The sequence below is a fragment of the Felis catus genome, chromosome B2 (assembly GCF_018350175.1).
Source record: "Felis catus isolate Fca126 chromosome B2, F.catus_Fca126_mat1.0, whole genome shotgun sequence".
NCBI lineage: Eukaryota > Metazoa > Chordata > Mammalia > Carnivora > Felidae > Felis > Felis catus.
Genome location: NC_058372.1, coordinates 31,564,866 through 31,587,653, shown reverse-complemented (window position 1 = coordinate 31,587,653; position 22,788 = coordinate 31,564,866). Strand labels below are relative to the sequence as shown.

The 22,788-nt window shown below is 42.3% G+C and overlaps 1 protein-coding gene across 1 annotated transcript; it reads left to right on the top strand.

Moving 5' to 3' along the window:
• Positions 1 to 568: 568 nt before the first annotated feature.
• Positions 569 to 10,525, top strand: LOC101098301 (DLA class II histocompatibility antigen, DR-1 beta chain). Its single transcript, NM_001305030.1, is given in 6 exon segments — positions 569 to 668; positions 5,547 to 5,816; positions 8,594 to 8,875; positions 9,624 to 9,734; positions 10,188 to 10,211; positions 10,512 to 10,525. Coding segments are annotated over 6 exon segments (801 nt in total).
• The last annotated feature ends 12,263 nt before the right edge of the window (positions 10,526 to 22,788 follow it).

Genomic DNA, 22,788 nt, shown 5'->3' with positions numbered 1-22,788 from the left:
TGCTATGCCTTCATTTCAGGGTGAAGGTTAAGTAATTTCCTTAATCTACACTACACTACACTACAATCTACACTACTGATGGGTGCAATAAGGTCCAGATAAAAGGTTTCTTCATTTGCAATCATCGTCCCTCCACTCCCTCAGCTCCTAAAATCCCTCAGACATACATTAAACAACCCTGTCTTCACTGGAGAGACATGAATACTCCTAAAAGACTCAAACTTTTGTTTAAATAACTGCCCTGCATAGAGCTGGCTTAAAATAGGGGCCCAATCAAATGTTTCACATACATTGGATGAAACCTTTCAAGTACTAAATTAAAATAATCCTTTCAATGAAGGAAGTCAGAGTTTCAGAAGAGGCTCTTGATACTGAATGTCTGACCAGCAACTGTTGATGCAGTATATTTGTGATGCTGATTGGTTCTCAAACCTAGATTACCCAATCCAGGAGCAGAGAAACAAATTCCTTGGTTGGTATTATTTGGGAGGTCCCTAAAGGAGGGTCTTAGTTCTCACTGACTGAGACTTGCCTGTTCCCCTGCCCCCTGTCCTCTCTGTTCTCCAGCATGGTGTGCCTGTGTTTCATGGGAGGCTCCTGGATGACAGCTCTGATGTTGATATTGATGATGCTGAGCCCTCCCCTGGCTTGGGCCAGGGACACCTCACGTAAGTGCACTCCTTGGGTGGTGAGCTATTGTGGAATGGGGGGAAAGAAAGAAGTCAGTTATGCCACTGTGTCCACGCCATGTGCCTTAGAAAATTGTGACATTTTCTTTAATGATTGCCCACCTTTATCATATAGATCCCCAATTCTATCCAAAACAAAAGGAGGCCGAATGCTTGCCCTCTCTATAAGAGCTGTGTAAGGGGCCTCCACATATAGAGGCCATTTCTTCTCAACTCTTCCCCAGTCAAAACTCTCCAGATTTGAGTTTCATTCCCTCAGTGTCTTGAGAAGACTCAGAAATAATGATTTCAAATTAATTCCCATAAGTGGTTCTCTTTATAATGTTGAGTTATGCTAGAAAATAAGAAAGTTTCTCAGAAAATTGGACAGAGAGTCAAAAGTAATTAGAAAGGTGTCTCCTAGAAGACCCTGTGTTATGTCTTCACAGGATTAGTTATGTTGGTACCTCTCTGTAATATGCGAGGCTGTATCAAGGGTTCTCTCCCATTATCTCCTTTACTTTCTCCGCACCTCAAAGTTTACAAGGCTTTTATCCCTGGAGTGAAGGTTCTCCGACCAAAGTTGAGGCTAGTTTTACCTCTATTTCTCACCCTGGAGGTACAGCAGAGATCCTTAGTACTTGAAATGACATTTTAGATGAGAAGCACGTATGGGAAGTTCTTTGGAGTCTTAAAGAACTTAAGATATCTTCTGAGAACCTGGCACAAGTTAATTTTTCATTATGAATATATGTTGAACCTTTCTATGGTGTCCGTTTCTCCTGCATCTTTCAGTTCTGTGGTCTGAGCCCACAGGAAGGGATTCAACTAGTATAGGATAAATTATATGCAATTATGGCTTTGTAAGTCAAAAATAGTCGACATCAGGAATTTCATATGGTTCCAACTATCTACCCTGAGCAGAGTACAGAGAGCGTGAAGCTGTTTACATTTCATAGGACTGAAAGCCAATATGCAAGTCAAGGGAATATATTGGCTCACTGAGGTGATGTCCCCAGATGGCATAGGTTTATTCCTCATGTTTTCTGTTTTTCCTTAATAGCCATGTTGGGTTGCCTCCACTTCCAGTTCCTATTCCTTCCCGAGCCATGTTGTCACCATTACTGTGAATCCCCCGTGTATGCAGAGACCTCAGCACTATCACAGATCTACAGGATGAGCTGAAACTTAATGAGATTTTTCTTTTTTCTTAAAATCACCCTTTCCTTACCTGTGATATTTTTTCCAACAGTAGAAGGAGAAGGAGGTAGTCTGTGTGAATTTCTCACAGGAAGTGGAGGGGATATAATGTATCATCAGAGTAAAAGAATGTTGGACCTGAGCCCCTTCTTGCTTTCCAGGATCCTCACAATGACTGATTCTCGGAGCCCTGTGTTTATCCATTGTATCACAGACATATCTCTGAGCAGCTATGATGTACTAGGCTCTGTTCTGGGCTCAGTGAATTCTATTTGAATAGGCTAAAGATCATTAGCATCATGGATTTTATGTAATGACAGAGGAGAAAGCCCGATAAACATTTAACAATAACAACAAAAATTCTGACAACAATAAGTATGCTGAAAAAAAAAAAATACTCCTAGTTGTGAAACAGAGAGAATTGGATGCACCTGACTTCAGTTCAAGTGTGTAGGGAGCTCTCCCTGAGGAAGTGACATTGAGTTGAGATATGACTGGTGACAGAAGCCAGCCAAATGAAGGATGTACAGGACAAGTGTTGTAGGGAGAGAAAATAGGATAAAGGTCAAGTGCGGGAAGATGTTTGCTGAGTGCAAGGGACAGAAGGAAGGCTGGAGAAGCTGGAGTGTAGGGAGCAAGTTGGGGAGTGCTCTCAGTCACCACTACCATGTTTCCATCACTCAGGGAATGCCCTGTGTGACCCCATCATCAGTGCTCAGTATTTTTGGATCAGCACCTTTGACTTATTTGTTTGTTTGATTGTTTAAGATTATAGGTATACCTTTAGGCAGAGAATATCTTTTAAAGTTATTATTTACCTTCCATTTGGTTAGCATACAGTGTAATGTTAGTTTCAGATGTACAGTGTAGTGATTCCACACTTTTATACGCTACCTGGTGCTCATCTCAAGTGTACATCTTATTCCTTGGACTTATTTAGATAAACTTATACATACATTGAAGTGTCATATAATATTTTCTCATTCATCACATGACAGTTTTCATGTCTTCAACTGGTAGTTCATTTGCAAAGTTGGATGTAGCCCAAAGTCTTGCTAGGCAGTTTTTCAGGTTGGTTTATTAAACATTAGCTTTGTCATAACACTAGCCCTTAACTTATTTCATAAGATGTGGATTCGTAGGCCTCTGTAAACTGCATCAAGAACAGAGTTTAAAAGTTTTTTATACTTGATCTTCATGGGATGAGAAAATTCCTTGTTCAAAGATTGCAACATAGACGTCATACTTGGTGGTGGGGCAGGGGGAGAATTAGAAGCCAAAGCTTTAATTTTTATAAGAATTTGAGGAGTACAGTATGTGGAACAATTATACAGGGACAATTAATTTCCAGGTTTCTCCCAGTCCAGCTTGCCTCTCATGAACGAAGCCCATTGATACAAAGTGGTTTTGAACCAAATAAAATATGTATCTGGTTATCCATATTATCTTTTTTGAAAACTAATGCACAAGTAAAATATTTGTCCCTTTCAGGCATCCTGGATTTTGGCTTTTTCCAGTGTCTGCCCACTTTGATTTGGGTAAGCCTGAAGAATTAGCATACCCAAGAGCAATCACCTTTTGGTTGGAATTCATAGTAACTTTTGATACTCTCTTGGTAGGCAGTATGAATTTTTTTTTTCAGAATCTGGTCTCAGTGAAGAGCCATTTATCCAGCAAAATAAATTTGTTCAGTATCAAAGGTTTTTTTTTTTTTTTTTTTTTTTTTTTTTTACCAGATATAATATTGGCAAAGTTTTCAGTGTAATTCTCAGCTGACATAGAATTAACATTGGCTTTTTTTTACCACAGATTTTTCAAGTGGTGTAACAGTGGTTCTCATATGGGGACTTCAGGGAACATTTGGCAATGTCTGGAGCCATTTTTGGTAGTCACTTGGGGCTTTTTTCTGACATCTGCTAGGTAGAAGCTAATGATGCTAGTAAACAATCTACAATGTACAGAACAGGCTTCCCACAAAAAATATCTCGTCCAAAATGTCAAGAGTACTGATGTTGGGAACACCAGTTTATACTCAGCTGCTTCTAAAACCTCTAGACTTACCCTTTATACACACACTTACCTTCCAATTCAGGTCTTTGTGGTGTAGTTTAGCTTATTTTATTACAAAAAATAATAAGATCCACAGTTCATAGATTGAACACTTTCTCGCTGAGTCCACTCAGTCAATGCAACCTCGAGATCTTCATCTTTTATTCTTTGTCTTATGCAATGTTTTATAAGATTTCATGATTTCTTGATCATCAGCATCTCTGTTAACTTTCAACAGTTTGCCTTATGAGTCATCAACTGTGACCATCACAAGTATTTTTCTGTAAAATGTATCAAACTTGTGCAGTAATGCTACATTCTGTTCAGTTGATAATGTCGAAAACTCCTTTTATTTGTCTCATTTTTAAAGGCACAGGTATTTTTAAACTATTTTTAAAATGTTCATGTCAGTTCCACTTGAATAAAAAATTTTTCTTAGTTCAATTAAACAGAAAATAAAACATCAAAATATATACATACATGTATGTATATGTGTCGTGTATGTATATGTGTGTATATTTATGTATGTATATGCATGTATGTACATATATTATGATGTGTGTGTTTATATATTGAAACTCCAGAAGCCCATGTGACTGACTGACCAATAAGAGGTCTGACATGTTTGACCCTTTACCTCATCAGGTTAGATTTGGCAAAAGAGTTTGGCATCAAAACTTGTAAAAAGATCTGGTTTCCTAGGTTTCTGGAGTTTGGAAATTCCAGGTAAGGACTTGAGGAACCGTAGTGCAGTCATGGTTTTAATGTCCTTAAAACTCTTCAGTAGTTTCCCATTACGTGAAGTATGAAGTCCAAATCCCAACATCACCTGTAAGGCTTTTACTGCCAGCTCCGCGTGATTTCTCCAGTCTAACCTTTTCCTTCCTTTGTCCCATTGCGCTTCAGTGAGCTCCCTTTTTCCATTTTGTTGAGGAAGTTCATCAATTCTTTCAAGATTTTGCACATTGTATTACCTTTCCCTGAATTATCAAACACACGCACGCCCTCTAGTTCACATCTAGTTACTCTTTCCTGTCACATCCTAAACATCCCCCTTGAGACCACCTGTGTGGCACCTTAAGGAAAGTCAGATCACCCAGTTATCCCCTGCTCTAGAACTGCAGGCTTGTCTTGTGACATTTCTCCCCCCAGGTAAATAAAGTCCTGCCCGCTGGGTTTTGTCCATTACTTTCCATAAATTTGCACCCGAGAGTGGAGGGGATGTGGGGGTGTTTCCCTTCTCTGGGTTCGCAGGGGCCTGAGCCACTCAGCCCAGACCAAGTGTTCGGTGGGGGTGGGGGAGGGGGACGCAGGTGGGACGTGTGTGAGGCCAGGAAAGGGCTGTGGGAGGCGAGGAGAGAGGTGGGTGTCCACCGGGAGGAGGCGTCCAGGAGGAGGCGGTGAGGGGCAAATCCTCAGGCTGGGAGGTCCGCCGCTGAGCCTGGGACCCAGTGACCCTGAGTGGCTCCCAGGAGAGGGGTCACCTCCCCGCCTCCCTCCGCCCCCGCCGGCAGAGGAGAGAAGAGCCGTGGGTGCTGGTGGTTTGGGGGTGCGGGTGGAGCCCCGAGGGTTGGCGATGTCAGTGTCTTCCAGGAGCCCACAGGTGACCGGGTCGCCCTGTCCCCACAGCACATTTCTTAACCATGTGGAAGTTCGAGTGTCATTATCCCAACGGGACGGAGCGGGTGCGATACCTGGTCAGATTTTTCTATAACCGGGAGGAGTTAGCTCGCTTCGACAACGAAGTGGGGGAGTTCCGAGCGGTATCAGAGCTGGGGCGGCCAGACGCCAAGTACTGGAATGGGCAGAAGGACTTCATGGAGCGGAAGCACGCCGAGGTGGACACGGTCTGCAGACACAACTACGGTGTTTTTGACAGCTTCACGGTGCAGCGGCGAGGTGAGCGGGGCAGGGGGGCTGGGGCGGCCGGGGCTGCGCGGGTGCAACTGTGAGACAGAGACTGGGTCCCAGTGAGCCTACAGGGTGTTGAGCAAGAGCACGTCACGGGGATCCCTGCGAGAGTGCGACGTCGGGGAGGGTGTGCTGTGTCTGTGGGGTGGGGACAGTGTCGTGTGTCCTTGTGTGCCTGTGAGGACCATGTTTTGTGACTGTGGGGAAGGCGTGGTTGTGTCCATGCGTGACTGGGGACAGTGTGGCTGAGTCTCTGTGTGACTGTGAGGACCATATGGTTGTGACCGTGGGGACAGTGTGATTGCGTCCATGTGTGACTATGGGGAGAGTGTGGTGAGTCCGTGTGTGACTGAGGGGACAGTGTGGTGAGTCCTGTGTGACTGTGGGGAAGGCGTGGTTGTGTCCATGAGTGACTGTGGGGACAGTGTCGTGTGTCCGTGTGTGGCTGTGGGGACAGTGTGGGAGGGGTGCCCTGTGAAGTGAGGGGGACAGAGAATGAGTGTGTGGGAAGGGGGGGCGGTGCGGGTGGAGACAATGGGTGTGGGGGAGGCAACAGGAGGGGATATCAGGCATCCTTGGTGGCCCCTGGGGGGCTCAGGAGCTCCAGCTGGAGGGCACCCTGGGCAGGTGGTTGGAGACCTGGGGAGGGACGTGGAGGGTGTCCTGGTTGGGGTGAAGGTGTAGGGGAGGGGAGGGGAGGGGAGGGTTAAGAGACTGGGGAGATGTGAGGAGGCCGGTCACCTTCTGTTCCTGACACTCACCCTTCTTTTTCTGAAGCCCCTGAGATACGTGTGCCTGTGTCTGTATGTGCTACCACTGCAGTAAGAAAAATGGCCAGACTAACCCTTGAAGAATTGGGGGGATTTCTGAGGTCCCTCTGACATTTCTATTTTTTTTAATGTTAATTTTTGAGGGAGAGATCCAGTAAGACAGAGTGGGAATGGGGGACGAGCAGAGGGTGAGATAGAAAAAGTGCAAGCAGGGGAGGAGCAGAGACAGAGAGGGAGATACAGAATCCCAAGGAGGCTCCAGGTTCTGAGCTGTCGCCCAGAGCCTGCCCGGGGATTCGAACCCAGAAACTGTCAGATCATGACCTGAGCCAAGTGGGTTCCTTAACTGACTGAGCCACCCAGGCTCCCCAAACCCTCCTGATATTTCTGGGGCTTCTTTTAGGTCTCAACTTCCCGCTCTTTGTTCTCTTAGAGTATGTATTCTTACATTCTTGAAATGATTGTGAAACCAGGTATCTTATTTATAATTTTGTTACTAAATGTATTGATGTTGCTGTTTTTATAATGATGAAAGTATTTAAGGAGTTGCATATTATTTCTTTATATAGTTGTAACAATTCATCTCATGTTCCCCTTTGTTAGATCTTTTTTTCCTAATATTGCAAATACTCGGTTGAAATTTTATATCTTTTTTTATTTTTAATCTATATTCCTTTGATTTTAAGGTCCTTGGATTTTTTTTTTTTTTTTACATATCTTTGGCTAATTGTTGTTACTGATGTAAAAATTATCTACTATTATCTCGGGGGTTCTGGTATATTTCTCAGTGATTTTAGGTGTTTTCTATGCATAAGATTATTAATGCTTTGCTGATAGTCGATTCAGCATTTTCTCTAGTCTGTGGCTTATATTTTGACACTGTTTATTACTTTTCATGCTAGGAATGTAAACATTTATATTTAATGAAATATGCTACAAAAATTGTTACCAAAGCTTTGTCATCAATCTTGAATCTGCCATTTTACGATATTGTAAAAATGGTTTCACCATATATTTCCTTTCTTAAAAACAGTATTTATTGAGGCTGGTAGTGTAAGGGATTGTCTCTGCACTAAGGATACCCGTTAAATAGTCTCAGTCTCTTCCCTGAACTCAAATGTCAGCTTTCAAAGGGAGACAATTATAAAGGTATAACAATTCCAATAACAGTAATTTTTTTATACTGCACAGAAGAAGGATGGATCATCTGAGTGCAATTATGAGAACTTTTTAAAATCAATGAGTTTCCTCATTCCTTTCCTGATCTTTCAGGACTCACACTGTTCTTGCAATTAAACAAATAGGCTAGAGTATCACCTCTGTCTTTCCTGCTTCTGGGAGAGAACCATTTGTGTGGTGGTGTAAGGTGTGAGTGGAGCATTTCCAGGGTTTCATACTCTACTTCCCCATCAACCTCAAGCTGTTCTCCAATTTACCCAGACTGCTTTAAATCATATTTTCTCTGTAATTAAACAGGGTAATAAGTACTTAACATATATTGAAGGCTAAACTCCAATCATCACTTTACATACTTTAGGTGCATTAATCCTCACAGAACTGTAAGAGGTAAGTATTACTATCTCCTTCGATAGAGGAGAAAGCTGGGGTGCAGAGGAATGTAATATTCTTCTAGGATCAATCAGTAAGGAGCAGAGCCTATATTTGAGCTCAGTCAGCCTGCTCCAGAAATCATGCTTTTAATTGAGACACTATATCCCTTGCAAAATGTGTAAACACTTAAATTCCGCAAGGAGTAACTACCTCACACTATGAAAAACAAACCCTACAAATATCCTCAACATCTCTCAAACTTAATGGACCCGTACTGTCAGGATTGAATTCAAGACTCATGAGACTGGCTGGTACTGGGCCACGTGGCCAGCTTTGAGGGAGGCCTGCACGAGATGCAGCCTGGGACCAGAGACCGGAAGCAGGAGGGCAGCCAACCAGGGAGACTGTCTTCCTCACTTAGTCCCGCTACCACTTGTCTTCTAGTTGAGCCGACAGTGACCGTGTTTCCCTCGAAGACGCAGCCCCTGCAGCACCACAACCTCCTGGTCTGCTCCGTGAATGGTTTCTATCCAGGCCACATTGAGGTCAAGTGGTTCCGGAACGGCCAGGAGGAGGAGACTGGGGTCGTGTCCACAGGCCTGATCCGTAATGGAGACTGGACCTTCCAGACCCTGGTGATGCTGGAAACAGTTCCTCAGAGTGGAGAGGTCTACACCTGCCACGTGGAGCATCCAAGTCGCACGAGCCCTATCACCGTGGAGTGGAGTGAGAAGCTTTCTGATCCCATAAATTCTTCGCTCACCAAGGGGGGGACTTTTCTTTCCCTGAGTGCCAGGGTTCTCTCTCCTTACACCATATTTTCATTTGTTCCATGTTCTCTTCTCTTTAGCACAGGTCACTGGGATGAGCCAAGTGATATCCTGTGGTAGAATCCTCTGATAGGTTATAGATATTCTGTGATTGTGTGTCCAGACCCTACAACCCTTGGGGAGGTAGTTATGCTTGGCTGCAGAAACGAGGTTGTCCATATTTTGAGACTTTCCATGGCTCACGGGTAGTGGTTCTCCTGTGATGCTGGGCACTAGTCCCCTGCCTCCGGCTGAGTTTGTGCTTCTGGCACCATTGCTGTGTGTTGTTCGTTGTGATCCAGGAAGAAGCACATCCTCTTTTGTATAGGGTCCTTCCTGACAAGAGGGGAATCCAGTCTTGGCACTGCCTTTTATTAACTCTGTCACCCTGCACAAGCACTTGACTTCATGGAGTCTCAGGCTCCTCATCCATAGATGTTGAAGTAGTGGATTTGTCAAAGCTGTGATATTTAAAAAGTTCAATACCTAAACCTTGTATCTATGCAATGGGATTTAAAAAAATATATTTTTCCCGTAGAAATTGCCATTTATTCTCCTTCTTCCAGGGCAGGCTACATTCCTCATTCTCGAAGTTCTCAATCCTAGAGTGTCTGTCAGAGAAGTTGGACTTGGGGTAAAATCACTAAAACTGCTTCTTCTCTCAGGGGCTCAGTCTGAATCTGCACAGAGCAAGATGCTGAGTGGAATCGGGGGCTTTGTTCTGGGTCTGCTCTTCCTGGTGGTGGGGCTGTTCATCTACTTCCGGAATCAGAAAGGTAAGGCACCTGTTGGTAGCTGGGCCTCCCTATAGACCTTGTGGAAGAGAAATACAGCTTTGATCGCATAAACTCCCTGTGGACCAGTGGCCTTGTAGGATGCCTTTCCTTCTCCCTTTGCCCTCAGATTTCCTAGAAATCCAGACAGCAAGGGTCCATGGTTACTGTGTTTCAGCATAAGAGATTATGGGTTGTAGAGACAAGAAAGAGGTTAACAAGACAGATATATTGGGTTGGGGTCCTGGGCCAAATCAGGAAGAGCTATGAAAGCTAATGAAGCCACAGTAGATTGGTGTGATAGAAACTTCCCGGGTCACATCCCTCCCTTTCTGATCCCACTGGCATCATGCGATGCGGGTTGTGGTGGTAGGTGGGTCTGGGGTTGGGACCTTGTATGTGGGGACAGATTTACCTGTGTCTCTGTTAATGTATGTTTTCCCTTTTCTTTCCCAGGACACTCTGGACTTCAGCCAACAGGTAATGCTCTTTGACCCTCTTTAGAGATAGAGTTGATTATCCTGGAACAGATGGTGGAGGTGAAAAGACAGAAACAATGTCAAAGACTTTGGATCTGACTTCTGCTCAGGCAGTTAACTGAAGCTTCTTCTCTCCACTTACTAAAAGGCCTACACTGCAAATAGCTTTAGATCAAGGATACATAAGAAAGAATATGTTCTTCTTCTTACTGTAGTGCTTTAACATGAGGCCCTGAGAGAGGGGAGAGGAAGCTGCTTGTGGAGGTGGGTCTGGGAACAACACCTGCTCTGTCTTCTGCAGGACTCCTGAGCTGAAGTGGAGATGCTGACACTCCAGGAAGAACCTTCTTTTCAGGCTTCCTCACACAGTGAAAATGTTCCCTGTTTGGCTCGTATTCTTCCACAAACACAGTGCTTTCTCAGGATTTGGTTTGCCCCGGGTTCAGTGACCGTGCAGAACCTGTCCTCCCTGATGGCTCCCTCCACCCTGTCCTTGACCTGAAGCCCCAGTACTGACTGCAGTTCCTTATCTTCATTCTCTCCCAGCTCCCTGTGTATTCAGCCCTTAATGCCTCCTTTACATTGGAACTCACCTCTGTTCACGTGTCTTTATCAGCTTTTCTCAAATAAACATGGAGTGACAATCATCCGTTGCATATAGTTTCAAGGAAAAGAAGTAGCGAAAAAAAGGGAGAAAGGGAGGATTGCAACAAATTACAATATTGGTTTTTATTTATATTCCAGAATTTGGGTCAGATGTGGATCTGGAAGGTATCTTTGTATCATACCCTTTTATACTTGGTCCTTTTCCATTCTGTAATTAGGCGTGTTTTCTGGAGCTAGGAAATGGAGCTTCGTGGCCCATGTGATGCTGGTGTCCTACACCTGTGTGTTCTCAAAGACAAACCAGAAGTCCCTTTGCACAAGAGAGGGGACAGAAAATATCAGAAATCCACTAACTTATAATGATATGACACCCACAAAATTTTTGTACTCACTTTGTTTCCTTAGCCAGATTTTTTATTTTACTTTTCATATTTTTATTTCATTTTATTTTTAAGTAGGCTCCACAGCCAATGTGGAGCTCAAACTCACGACCCTGAGATCAGGAGTCGAATGCTCCATTGACTGAGACAGCCAGGTGCCCCTTTGCTTGATTTTTCATATTAAAGTCTCTAAACCTGTGGAAACCCCTTTCATTAGCCTGATGGTGGGCTGTATCTACACTTCCATCACTTTCTGTGTCTCAGATAAACATCAGTGGTATGCTGACACTTTGGCTTAAGACACATCCTTCCCCATCCTTCCCCTTAGACCATCAGGACAAAGCCACAACTCTAGTGGAAAAGAGGTATGTCTGAGGCCATCCAGATTGTAAGCAAATGTATTGTTTGTATGGGAACATCCTGTATGGATCTCATCTTAGAAATCCAAGGCAATGCTGGGAAACAAAGAAGGAAATTATGAATACTCTGATGTGCATAAGAACAGTGAAATACTATGTAGCTAGAAGAAAAAAATAACCCTTGCTTACAATAATCTCCACTTCTGTACAGGTAAGGAGATTTTGTACAACACACAACATTTTGTTTAATAGGATCAGGAAGAGAATAGGAATACATAGCTATATCAATTCAATTTATCTGCATCCATCTATCATTATCTCTTTCTCCATCATCTATTAAATCTATTTACTTTTTTATATATGACAACGAAAGGACTTTTAAAAAATGGTTGCCTCTTGGGCACAATGAGGGAATAGATTGAAGGGAATAGGAATGAAAGCTGAACTTTTCTGAAAGTGTCTTATTTGATAGTTTTTTAATTTCAAAAATTTCTTTTAGAGAGAGCGAGCCTTTAGTGAGGACCAGGAGATCAGAGAGAGAGAGAGAGAGAGAGAGAGAGAGAGAGAGAATTTTAAGCAGGCTCACGTGAAGCCTGATGCAGGGTTCAAACTCATGAACCATGAGTATATGACCCGGGTGGAAATCGAGAGACGGAGGCTTAACCGACTGAGCCACCCAGGCACCCCTCTTATTTAATAGTACAGAACTGGCAATATTTTATGTAATAAAACTTTACACAATATATACAAATGAACCCAATTTAATGAAAGAAATGTGGTGACAGAGAGTATATGAGGGGAACAAACTAGACAAGGAAACCAAATATTTGTGTCTCCTGCATAAAACAATGTGGAATCATAATTATAAATTAATATACAGTTAAATTTCATAGGCTTCAGTAATATAAAAGAGTTAGAAAGGTTTCAGAGAAATGCAACGAAATTGTTTAAGTAGATGATGAGTTCTGTTATCATATTCTGTCTGAAGGGTCAGTGTCAAATGTAAATTAAACCTAAAGAGCAGACAACAGATTCAGAAGTTTATTTCAAAGTAATAGACACTCAGACAATTTCTCCACGGTCAGAGACAGCTATAAATTTCAAGCCAACTCAAAGTTTGTGTATATTTCAGTCATATATTATGCACTATTTGTGTGAAACAGGTTATCATCGCCTGGGAAGTTAATAACTAACAGTAACGTATGCAATATTTATATGGTTGGGATAAGTTCTGTGGATCCCAGGGTTGCAACTTTACTTTTGTTTTGTTCCCTAAGATGAAGAAGTGAATTGTCTCATTTTATCTGAGACCTATGGTGTGACATTATAATATAGAATTAAAATGTATGGCAGGAGTATTTCAGTGGAGATGCTTTGTGTTGCTAATGGAAAAACCCAATCCATTTGACTTTATTTTTCTTTACTTGTCTCACAGAGCAGATAGACCCAAGGTACTTCATCTCCAGACTGGTCAATTCATCAGGCCAGTGGTGTCACCAGTGATGCTGGGACTTTTTGCCTCATCTCCTTATCGCACACCACTTGTCAATGTTCCTAAAATGGTAGTAGGATGGCTGCAGCAGCTTTATGCTTCATTGTATCTCATAATTTCCAAAGGCAGGAAAAGGGAACTGCTCTTGTATGCTTTTATAAGAGTGATCTATACCTTTTTCAGGTGTCCCCAGTAGACCTACTTCCCACATGTTGAGAGGACCACAGGATTACAGCGATAGGCTCAGACAAATCATGCTTCATCCTTTTTGGAGATGGGCTTGCCTCACCTGATGCGTTGGAAAGATGGGAGCAAATATTAGATGGGATAGATGAGAACAATTTCAGGCAAGGAAACTATAGTATCTGGTACTCTCAGAATGTTACAATTTTTAAAAAAAAAAGATTTTTTAATGTTTATTTATTTTTGAGAGAAAGAGACAGAGTGTAAGCAGGAGAGGGTCAGAGAGAGAGGGAGACACAGAATTGGAAGCAGGTTCCAGGCTTGGAACTGTCACAACAGAGCCCCCGAAGAGGGGCTCAAACTCAGGAGTGGTGAGATCATGACCTGAGCTGAAGTCAGATGCTTAAGCAACTGAGCCTCCCAGGCACCCCTAGAGTGTTAGTATTTTAACTTATCTCCTCATAAAGGATGATACATTGTTGAGGGGAAGCATCAGTTTGTGATTTTTTTAAATAGGGAGTATTAAATGGCAGCTATAAACCCAATTACAATTAAAAACAGCAACTGAGGAAGAGGATTATTTGTTTGCTCTTAGAAATTAACATGCCGAGACTTAATTTTGTAAGGAAAATATATTTTCCAGAAAATTTTCAAAGATAATGGAGAAGGGATGCTAGTGTCCCTTCGCTTCTCCATTGCATCCTAGGCTACAAATGTGTGCCTGTGATATGAACAGAAATACTGTGCTGTGCTGTGCCTGGAAAGCTTTACCATAAAAGGCCAGGCTGTAGAAGGCCGTGTCTTCGTTTACTTTGTTTTGAGGAGCATGCCATGAAGGTCATGCCTTAGTTTCCTTGAAGGCTGTGCCGTTTTTAACCCATGGAAAACACTAGAAATGGTTTACAAGGGGGAATTACCCAATTCTGTAATTTAAGTAGCTAATAGAGGACATTGACAAAAAAAGAGTAAACATAGAGATCCATCATGATCTAAGCGACATTCCGGCACGTATTGTCTTTACATCCAACTTTCGTAGGAAAAATCCCCGGTTGGGTTTTACTTCAGTCGGGTACTGGTTTTGGCAGGCTTCTAGTGGAGGTCTCGTGGCCAGAAGTGGCTAGACCAGGGATGTGGAGGGGATCACATTAGACCAATAAGGAGGAACCTCAACAGGAGTCATAAGATTGGGAGCTGTGCTAGTTTCTTAGGTGGCTGTCCCATGCCCAAGAAAGACAACGTTGTATGAAGACAGGAATAAAGAGAGGGCATCAAGTTTCTGGGTCTTAATACCATTCTGGCCAGGGTACTAACTTCCAGCTGAAAGGCAGGCTTTCTCCTCTCTGGAGAGTAGCCATGGGCTAGAGGATTATAGACTGAGAAATCGACATGAAAGTGTTCCAATAAGAGCCCAGTCCTTGAAAAGCCCTGAAATGAGAGTAAAGGAAGAAAAGAGAAAGTACTCACCAAGTTTGAACCAAGGCTCGGAGTACGGATGAAAAGACTCAGAAAGCCGCACATAAGAGCGCCAATATGATGGGGTTCTTGAGCAAATGGCAAGAGGGAATTCTTGAGACATCTTTGGTGCAAAAGTGTGACTTTATTAAAGCACAGCGACAGGACTTGTGGACAAAAAGAGCTGCACTGAGGTTGTGAGGAGTGACTGATTATATGTTTTTAAGTTAGTGGGGGCTAGGGACAGTGTAAGTCTCTAACGAATTTGGAAGCAAGGCTTTCAGGACCTTGAGGGCCTAGCTGCTGTGGAGATAAGTTTACTTTTAGGTAAACAAAAAACATCAAGCAAGTAAGGCAGCCCTGAGTTCCTGGAGCAAGGTCACACTTTGCATGTTTCAGATGTCTATCGGTGGGCAGCAAACTGTAAGGAGATTTCATTTAAGCAAAATTTCTCTGGCCTTTGTTTCCCTCATCACTATCAACAGTGAACAAATTGTAGAAAGAGCTCAAATGTCCATCAACTGATGAATGGATAAAGGAAAAGTGGCATATATGCATATATATAATGGAATATTACTCAGCAATAAAAATGAAAGAAATCGTGCCATTTGCAATAACGTGGATGGACCTAGAATGTATCACGCTAAGGGAAATAAGTCAGTCAGAGAAAGACAAATATCACATGCTTTTACTCATGTGAAATTTAAGAAACAAATGGATGAACATAGGGGAAAGGAAGGAAAATTTAAAAGATAAAACAGAGAGTGATGCGAACCATGAAAGACTTAAATATAGAGAACCAACTGAGGGTTGATGGAGGGAGGTGTTTGGAGGGATGGGCTACATGGGTCATGAGCATTAAGGAGGGCACTTGTTGGGATGAACACTGGATTTATATGCAAGTGATGAATCACTGAATTCTACCTCTGAAACCAATACTAAACTCTATATTAACTAACTTGAAATTGTGTTAAAAAAGAGAAAGAATCACGTATCAATAATCTATGTTCCCACCTCAATAACGTAGAAAAAGTAGCAGCAAAATAGCCTAAAGGAAACTGAAGAAAACAAGTAGTACCTGTAAGAACAGAAAGAAACAAAATTGGGAAAAGAAGACAATAGAAAAACTCCATGACACATAGAGCTTGTTCGTTAAAAAAAAAAAAAAAAAAAGATGTAATTAAGAAACTTTTAGGAAGACTTACAATGAAGGAGACAAAACACGTATCCCAATTTCAGGATTGTTGGTGAGTGGAGGGACTGTGAAGGCTCCTGCAGACCGTGAAGTTTCTTTGATTGAAAAATGAAGTAGGCAATTCCATCCAGTTTACACAGACTTATTCAGGATAACTTACAGGGAGGAGCGCCAACTTATAGATGGTGATCCAGACAGCTGCACAGCTAGTCTTTCTGAAGTCTGGACCTTAGTCGTACAGATTTTACAGAGTGAGGGGACACGCGGAGGGCATTGTAGTGAGATCAAAGGGTTTGACAAAGTTAATTGATAACATTTAATAGACCTTGTGACACCATGTGTACAACAGGAGGGAGACAGCAAAATTGAGACTCTTGTGTCAAGCAGGAGCCCGGGTCAAAGCAATGACACAAGCAGTTAAGGTACTGCACTGGGAGATATCACTGGGACCAGCATCAGCTGACACCCCAGAACTGATAACAAGCAGAAGCAGAGGGGTCTGCCAGAGCCCAAGTCTAATTAAATCCCTATAAAAAGGGGAGGATTTTTGCAGCCAACTCTCAGACTCTTCGGACATGACCCCTCTGTGTCTGACCACTTTAAAAAGGCAACTGCTGATGAAGACTCTGCCCGATTGATCTCCAGGCAGAAGGGAAATCCTTCACTGCTTGAACATAATAAGCAGTAAGTGCCGAGAGCTGACCAGGACCTGAGCACGGTCTCTCAAAGGTGTCCCCACAGACACACTTCACGTGTGGTTTGTTAACTTCCGACGCCCTTCTGTTATCTTGTGTGTTGTGTGATTTGTCTCATTTCTGCGGGGTGCCCTGTCAGAAGCCAGGTTTAATCCCATGGTGAAATGTCATTGAGTTTGGAATTCTGAACCTGCTTATAAATATGATTCACTTTATTTCATGACTGAGTAAAGCTGACATTGTGGAAAGACACAACGGGAGTGTGTGCCTTCATAGCATGCTCATGACAAGGGGAGAAACTGTGTTACTTCTAATAGTTATCTAAACAGAGATATACAAGACCAGATCAAACCTCTCTGCGTTCTGGTCACAGTCTGCCATTCTAAGGCATATACATTAATGTCCAAGTGGCCTGGGACATTTAGCCCTGAGAGAGGTCAATGGGGGACACGGGCAAGATAGCAGGCCAAAGAAGGAGTATTCTCAGCACTCCTACTCTCCACCCCAAGCAACTTTATAGCCTGTACAGTATTTTATGTGCCATTCTTCCATGATTACCCTGGAGTCGGATATGAGGAAGTGACTTACATACATGACAATGTGAAGTTGATATACTTAAGACAAAAGAAAATACTTAAGACTATAGTTCCCCAGCAAGTCAGTGAAGAGGTGAACCATCTAGAGAAAGAAGGCTTCAGCAAAAGAGATCTTCTCTACATGATTGATAATCTTCTGCATATGGGACAACATGCTCAGCATTCCACAGACCTGGCAGTGGGAGCAATTGTGAATTTCAACATCACTGGTGGCCTTTGACAGGCAACAGGGAGGGACATCAGCAGTGTGAGATCAGGGGAGACAAGACAAATGTTTAAAGGCAATTCATAGATCAAGTCTTCATTTAGCAACAACACAGTAGCTGTTTGGTCCCCAGGAGCCAATGCCAATGCCCTGGCTTACATATCCTTCCAGATATTTTGTCCTAATATTGTCAGAGGGTGTGTCTATATTATACTTGGGTGTTTTGGGTGCCACTCATAGAAATAATTCCACCGTAGTACCAAATATCAGCTATTCAGAAGCAGTTAGTTGTGTCCCTGTTTTAATCCTGACCAATATAGAACAAGGTGTCAAAGGCAGCACCTGATGTGAACCCTTGGCCCAGTGAGTTAGGACACCAAGCCACCAAGGGTGAGGGAAGCGGGGGGGGGTGGGGTGGATTTGGAACCAATTTCCCATGCACTAAAGTCTTTGCATGTGGGAGGTGTGTGGCAAATGCAAAATGAGTTCCTCCTGTCACTGAATAGGCCTCAAGCCTCCTGACAGTCCCCATACCCACAGTGCCCCAGCTCTGAGGGTGTTATTTGTTAGATGTTCACATGCTGCTGGTTTTCCTGCTGTTAGTGTGGCCTGAAGGAATCCAAACACCTCTCTTAGTTGTGGAGACCAACCTTTGAGGGAACTATCTGGTGAGAAAGTCTTTAATACATTCTTTTTGTTAAGCTAGTACGGTTGCATCTAGGGATTACATCTTTAGCATATGCTGGCTATTTGTCTTATAGGTTCCTTTGAATGATAAGCAAACATTCCTTTGCTTTGAGCCTAGGTGTATGTGTTCCTTGGCAGTCCAGCTGTGCCTGGGGGGATGTGACCTCTAGTGCTCATTCTTCCATTTGAACTGACAAGATGGATTCTGACTTCAAATCCCCACTGTTTTCACCATTCCTCATTCCTGCGGGGTAGGAGCAATGAACACTCTAGCTACTGCCTGTTAACAAAGGGCATGGATCAGGATTTCTGGAATGAAACTGCCTTGCTCCCAATCGCAAATATTCCCTAGCACCAGGCTCAGCCCGCATCCTGCATAGTGCCATTATTTTGGAAATTCCATGTACAGTGTTAGCATCTTACTCTACGATTTATAACGAGGTAAATTGGATCAGTTCATTTAAACAGTTGTTTCCTTTCAGGAGGTGGTCCTGCAGATGGGCTCTCCAAGTTAGGCCTATGCTGTGCATGCAGACAGCTAAAAAGCTAGCCAGATATTCAGGAGACCAGAAGAATTTAGGATCCAAGTCCAGTTGCATAAAAAACAAATACGCACAGACAATGAATCTGAACTAGAATCTAACTTACATGGGTGTTTATGTTTCTGAAACACAAACATATTTTTTTCTCTCTAAAAATCACCCTCATTTCCATCAAAGATAGCCAAATTAAGACTAAATTTTTTATGTAAAATATGTCCTCTTATAATAAACTTGACCTAATTACTTACTTGAGTATATCAAGAATACTGACTGGCCATGTAAGTTTTTTTTCCTGATTTTTAAAATGTTTATATGTTTTTGAGAAAGAGAGACAGACAGACAGAGCCTGAATAGGGGATGGGCAGAGAGACAGGTAGACACAGAATCCAAAGCGGTCTCCAGTCTCTGAGCCATCAGGACAGAGCCCAATGCAGAACTCAAACCCACTAACTGTGAGATTGTGACCTGAGCCAAATGGACACTTAACCAACTGAGCCACCCAGGCACCCCCATATAAATTTTTTTAATCTGCTTTGCTAAAAAACTTTTCCTAAGGAATTTCAGATTGAGCTTATAGTAGGCTTTTGAGGATAAGAGTCAAAATAAATACTTAGCATGAAATTCTCTTGCAATCCCTCTAGATTTGGGAGAATTCCTCTCTTCTCAAGGTTCCCCCAAATATCCCAGGTTCCTGAGCATCTATGTAATAGCCTTACTTGTTCGTGTTCCTGGGAACCCTATAAACAAGATACCTGGGTAATTTTCCAAGGGGTTTCACTGTTTCCAAAAATTCAACCTTAGTAACTCAAAGGTGTCTGGTCTATCTGAGTTTGTACATGTCTTCCCCATATATGACATTCCAGTCAAAGACTTGGTGGTATGATCAATGTTTCCTGTTACAAGGGAAATAGATTCTTACTGAGATTCTGCAAATAACTATCATTGCCATGAAATTAAGAATACTCACTGAAAGTTTCTAAATTATAGAGGAATCAGGTAGGGAGAAAAAGATAAATGTTTGTTTACAAAGGGATATTTTCCCACATTTTTGTCAGTCATAGATTATAGAAGTGTTATTCTATAGCTATAGTAACCAAGTAAAGCTTTGTGGTATTGGTAGAGAGATGGATATATGGTCCAAGGGACAGAATCTTCTTGTAGAGGATATTGGATGGCAAGGAAAAGAGGTGAAAAAATGTTCAGCATCACAAATTTTAGGGAAATGCAAATTCAGAGCACAGTAAGGAATCACTGCACCTATTTAACCAGCTAAGAAAATAGTGACAATACAAAGTTCTGGCAAAGACGTGGGGAAACTAGACCTTTCAAAAGTTGCTGGGAGGAATTCAAAAGTGTATAGCCACTCTGTAAATAGATGGGCTGTTTACTATACATGAAATGTTGCCTTTTTAACTAAACTAAAAGCAACCTACAGAATGAGAGAAGATATTTGCAAATGACCTACATGCTAAAGGGTGAGTATCCAAAATATATAAACACTTTCAAAACTCAACACCCGAAACCAAAAAATCCAATTAAAAATGGGCAGAAGACATGAACAGACATTTTTCCAAAGAAAGACATACACATGCCAACTGACACATGAAAAGATGCTCAACATCACTCATCATCGGGGTAATACAAATGAAATATCACTGCACACCGTCAGAACGGCTAAAATCAACAACCGAAGAAACACCAGGTATTGGGAAGGAAATGGAGACACGGGAACCCTCTTGCACTTTGGTGGGAATGAAAACTGTCCAGTCACTCTGGAAAGCATTTTGAGGTCCTTCAAAAAGTTAAAATTAGAACTACCCTACAATCCAGCCACTTCACGACTAGGTATTTATCCAAAGGATGCAAAACTACTAATTCAAAGGGATATATGCACCCCTATGTAAGCAGCGTTATGTACATAGCCAAATTATGAAAATAGCCTGAATGTCCATAGGCTGAAGAATGGATAAAGAAGATGTAGCATATTTATACAATGAAATATTCCACACCATAATAAAGAATGAAATCTTGTCATTTGCAATGATGTGGATGCAGCTAAAGAAATTAAGTCAGTCAGAGAAAAACAAATACCATATGATTTTACTCATATGTGGAATTTAAGAAAGAAAACATACAGGCATAGGGCAAAAAAGACAGAGGCAAACCAAGAAACAGACTGATAACTATAGGGAACAAACTGATGGTTAGCAGGGGGGAGGTGGGCAGGGGGATGGGCGAAACTGGTGATGGGGATTAAAGGAGTGCACTTGTGATGAGCCCGGGGTGTTGTAACGAAGTGTTGAACCACTATATTGTACACCTGAAACTGATATCACACTGTATGTTAACTAGCTGGAATTTAAATAAAAACTTGGGGGAAATGTAAAAAACCAAACCAAACAAAAATGAAAAAACTGAAATGTGTACTTACCACATGATCCAGAGACTGTAGTCATAGGCATTTATTTCAAAAAAGTGAATATTTACATTTATACAAAACCCAAAATCTTCTACATAAATATTTACAGTAACTTTTCTTGTAATAGTTGAAAAGTACAAACAGGTATATTTTGCTCAATAGGTCCTGATTAAACAAATGGTGGTATACCCATCCCATGAAATAGTAGTAAAAAAACCAAACCACCGATGGATGCAAAAACTTGGATGGACCCCAAAAGCAACATGCTGGGTACAAAATGCTTCTGTTTGGTACTTTCTTTTATTTTCTAACTCTTTGTTGAAGTTCTTTGTGTGCTTATTCTTCATCTAGTTTGGTGAGCACCTTTATTACCAGTGTTTGAAACTTTGATAAGGTAAAAATCTCCATTTCATTAAGGAATTTTTTGCTGTTTTATCTTGTTCTTTCCTTGGGAACATATTCCGTTTCTTCATTTTGCCTGGCTCTCTTTGTTGGTTTCTCTGCATCAGATAAAACAGGCACTTCACCCAGGGTGGCAGAAGTGGCCCCTTGTAGATACACCTTCTCCTTCACACCTGCACTAGCATTTGATGGTCTCTCAAACTTTGGTCACTGTCCAAGCAGCTGATTGTATTTTAGTGGTTCCCGGTATTTGAGGGTATGGCAAGCCCTGTGGATGCCCCAGAGGGAGGGTGTCAGTTGGCACCTAGATTCAGGCTGATTGGAAGCCAGATAGTCAGGCAGCAGGTTTCAAAGTGTACAAATACATACAGTGCTGGGGGACAACAAATGTCAGTGCTGCTGGCCACTAGCTGTGTCCCCTTGGGTGACAGTCCCAAAAGCCATTCCAGTTGAGTGTACAAGTTCCTTTCTGGACAAGAGCAGGAGTCCCTGGAGCGAGGCAGAGGGAGAGGGAAACGATAACACCCACCGACCTCTGTCCCCTGAGTGCACCTCCACAGGCTCCTAGATGTCAGCCAAACATGTTTCCCAGACCAAAGTTCCAAGACAAGCAAATGGCCCCTTTCATAGAAAGACTGTGGGTGGGTTTCAGCCTGCTCTCTGGGGATGTTAGTCTGCCAAGAATGTTCTCTCCAATAGTTACAGTCCAGAAATGCAAGGCCCCTGGCCACAAAGAGCCAGATGATCAAGGAGTGTCCCCTGGGCAGATAGATGGACTCCTTGATCAGTTGCCTCTTGCTGTGCCCTGACCGTGGTAGCTGGCTAAGAATGCTTTCTCCATTGGCTACAGTCCTGTAGGACCCATGAGCAGAAGTCCCACTGACTACCAGAGTGGAGCAAGATAGGGGTGGATACTGGCAGCGGCTGCAAACACTGGGGAACCAGACAAAAGCAATAAACTCCTTTCTGGCAGATCCTGGTGAGCTGGAACTCTCTCCGATGAGTATTAGTTACGTACGCTGGGAAGTGTGATTTGGTGTGAGTACTTCCCTAGTTTTATAAAATAAAGTCCATCTGTTCTAAGCTCTGGAAGACCTGATAGCTGATACGGTATAAGAATTATTTCTATTTTGAAAATCAAGAGAAAGAAAATTGATATGAGTCTGATACATTTCCTAGAGGTATTTTAAATGGAAAAAATGTAATCGTGTTTGTATCTCTATTCTATTTCTGTCATTTTCTTGTATTAATTTAGGCAGTTTTTATTTCCTCACAAAATCATTCATATTACTTGAAATTGTTTGGTGTGATATTTTACCTGATATTCTCCTAAATTCTTAAAATCTCCATGTATCTGTCATATCA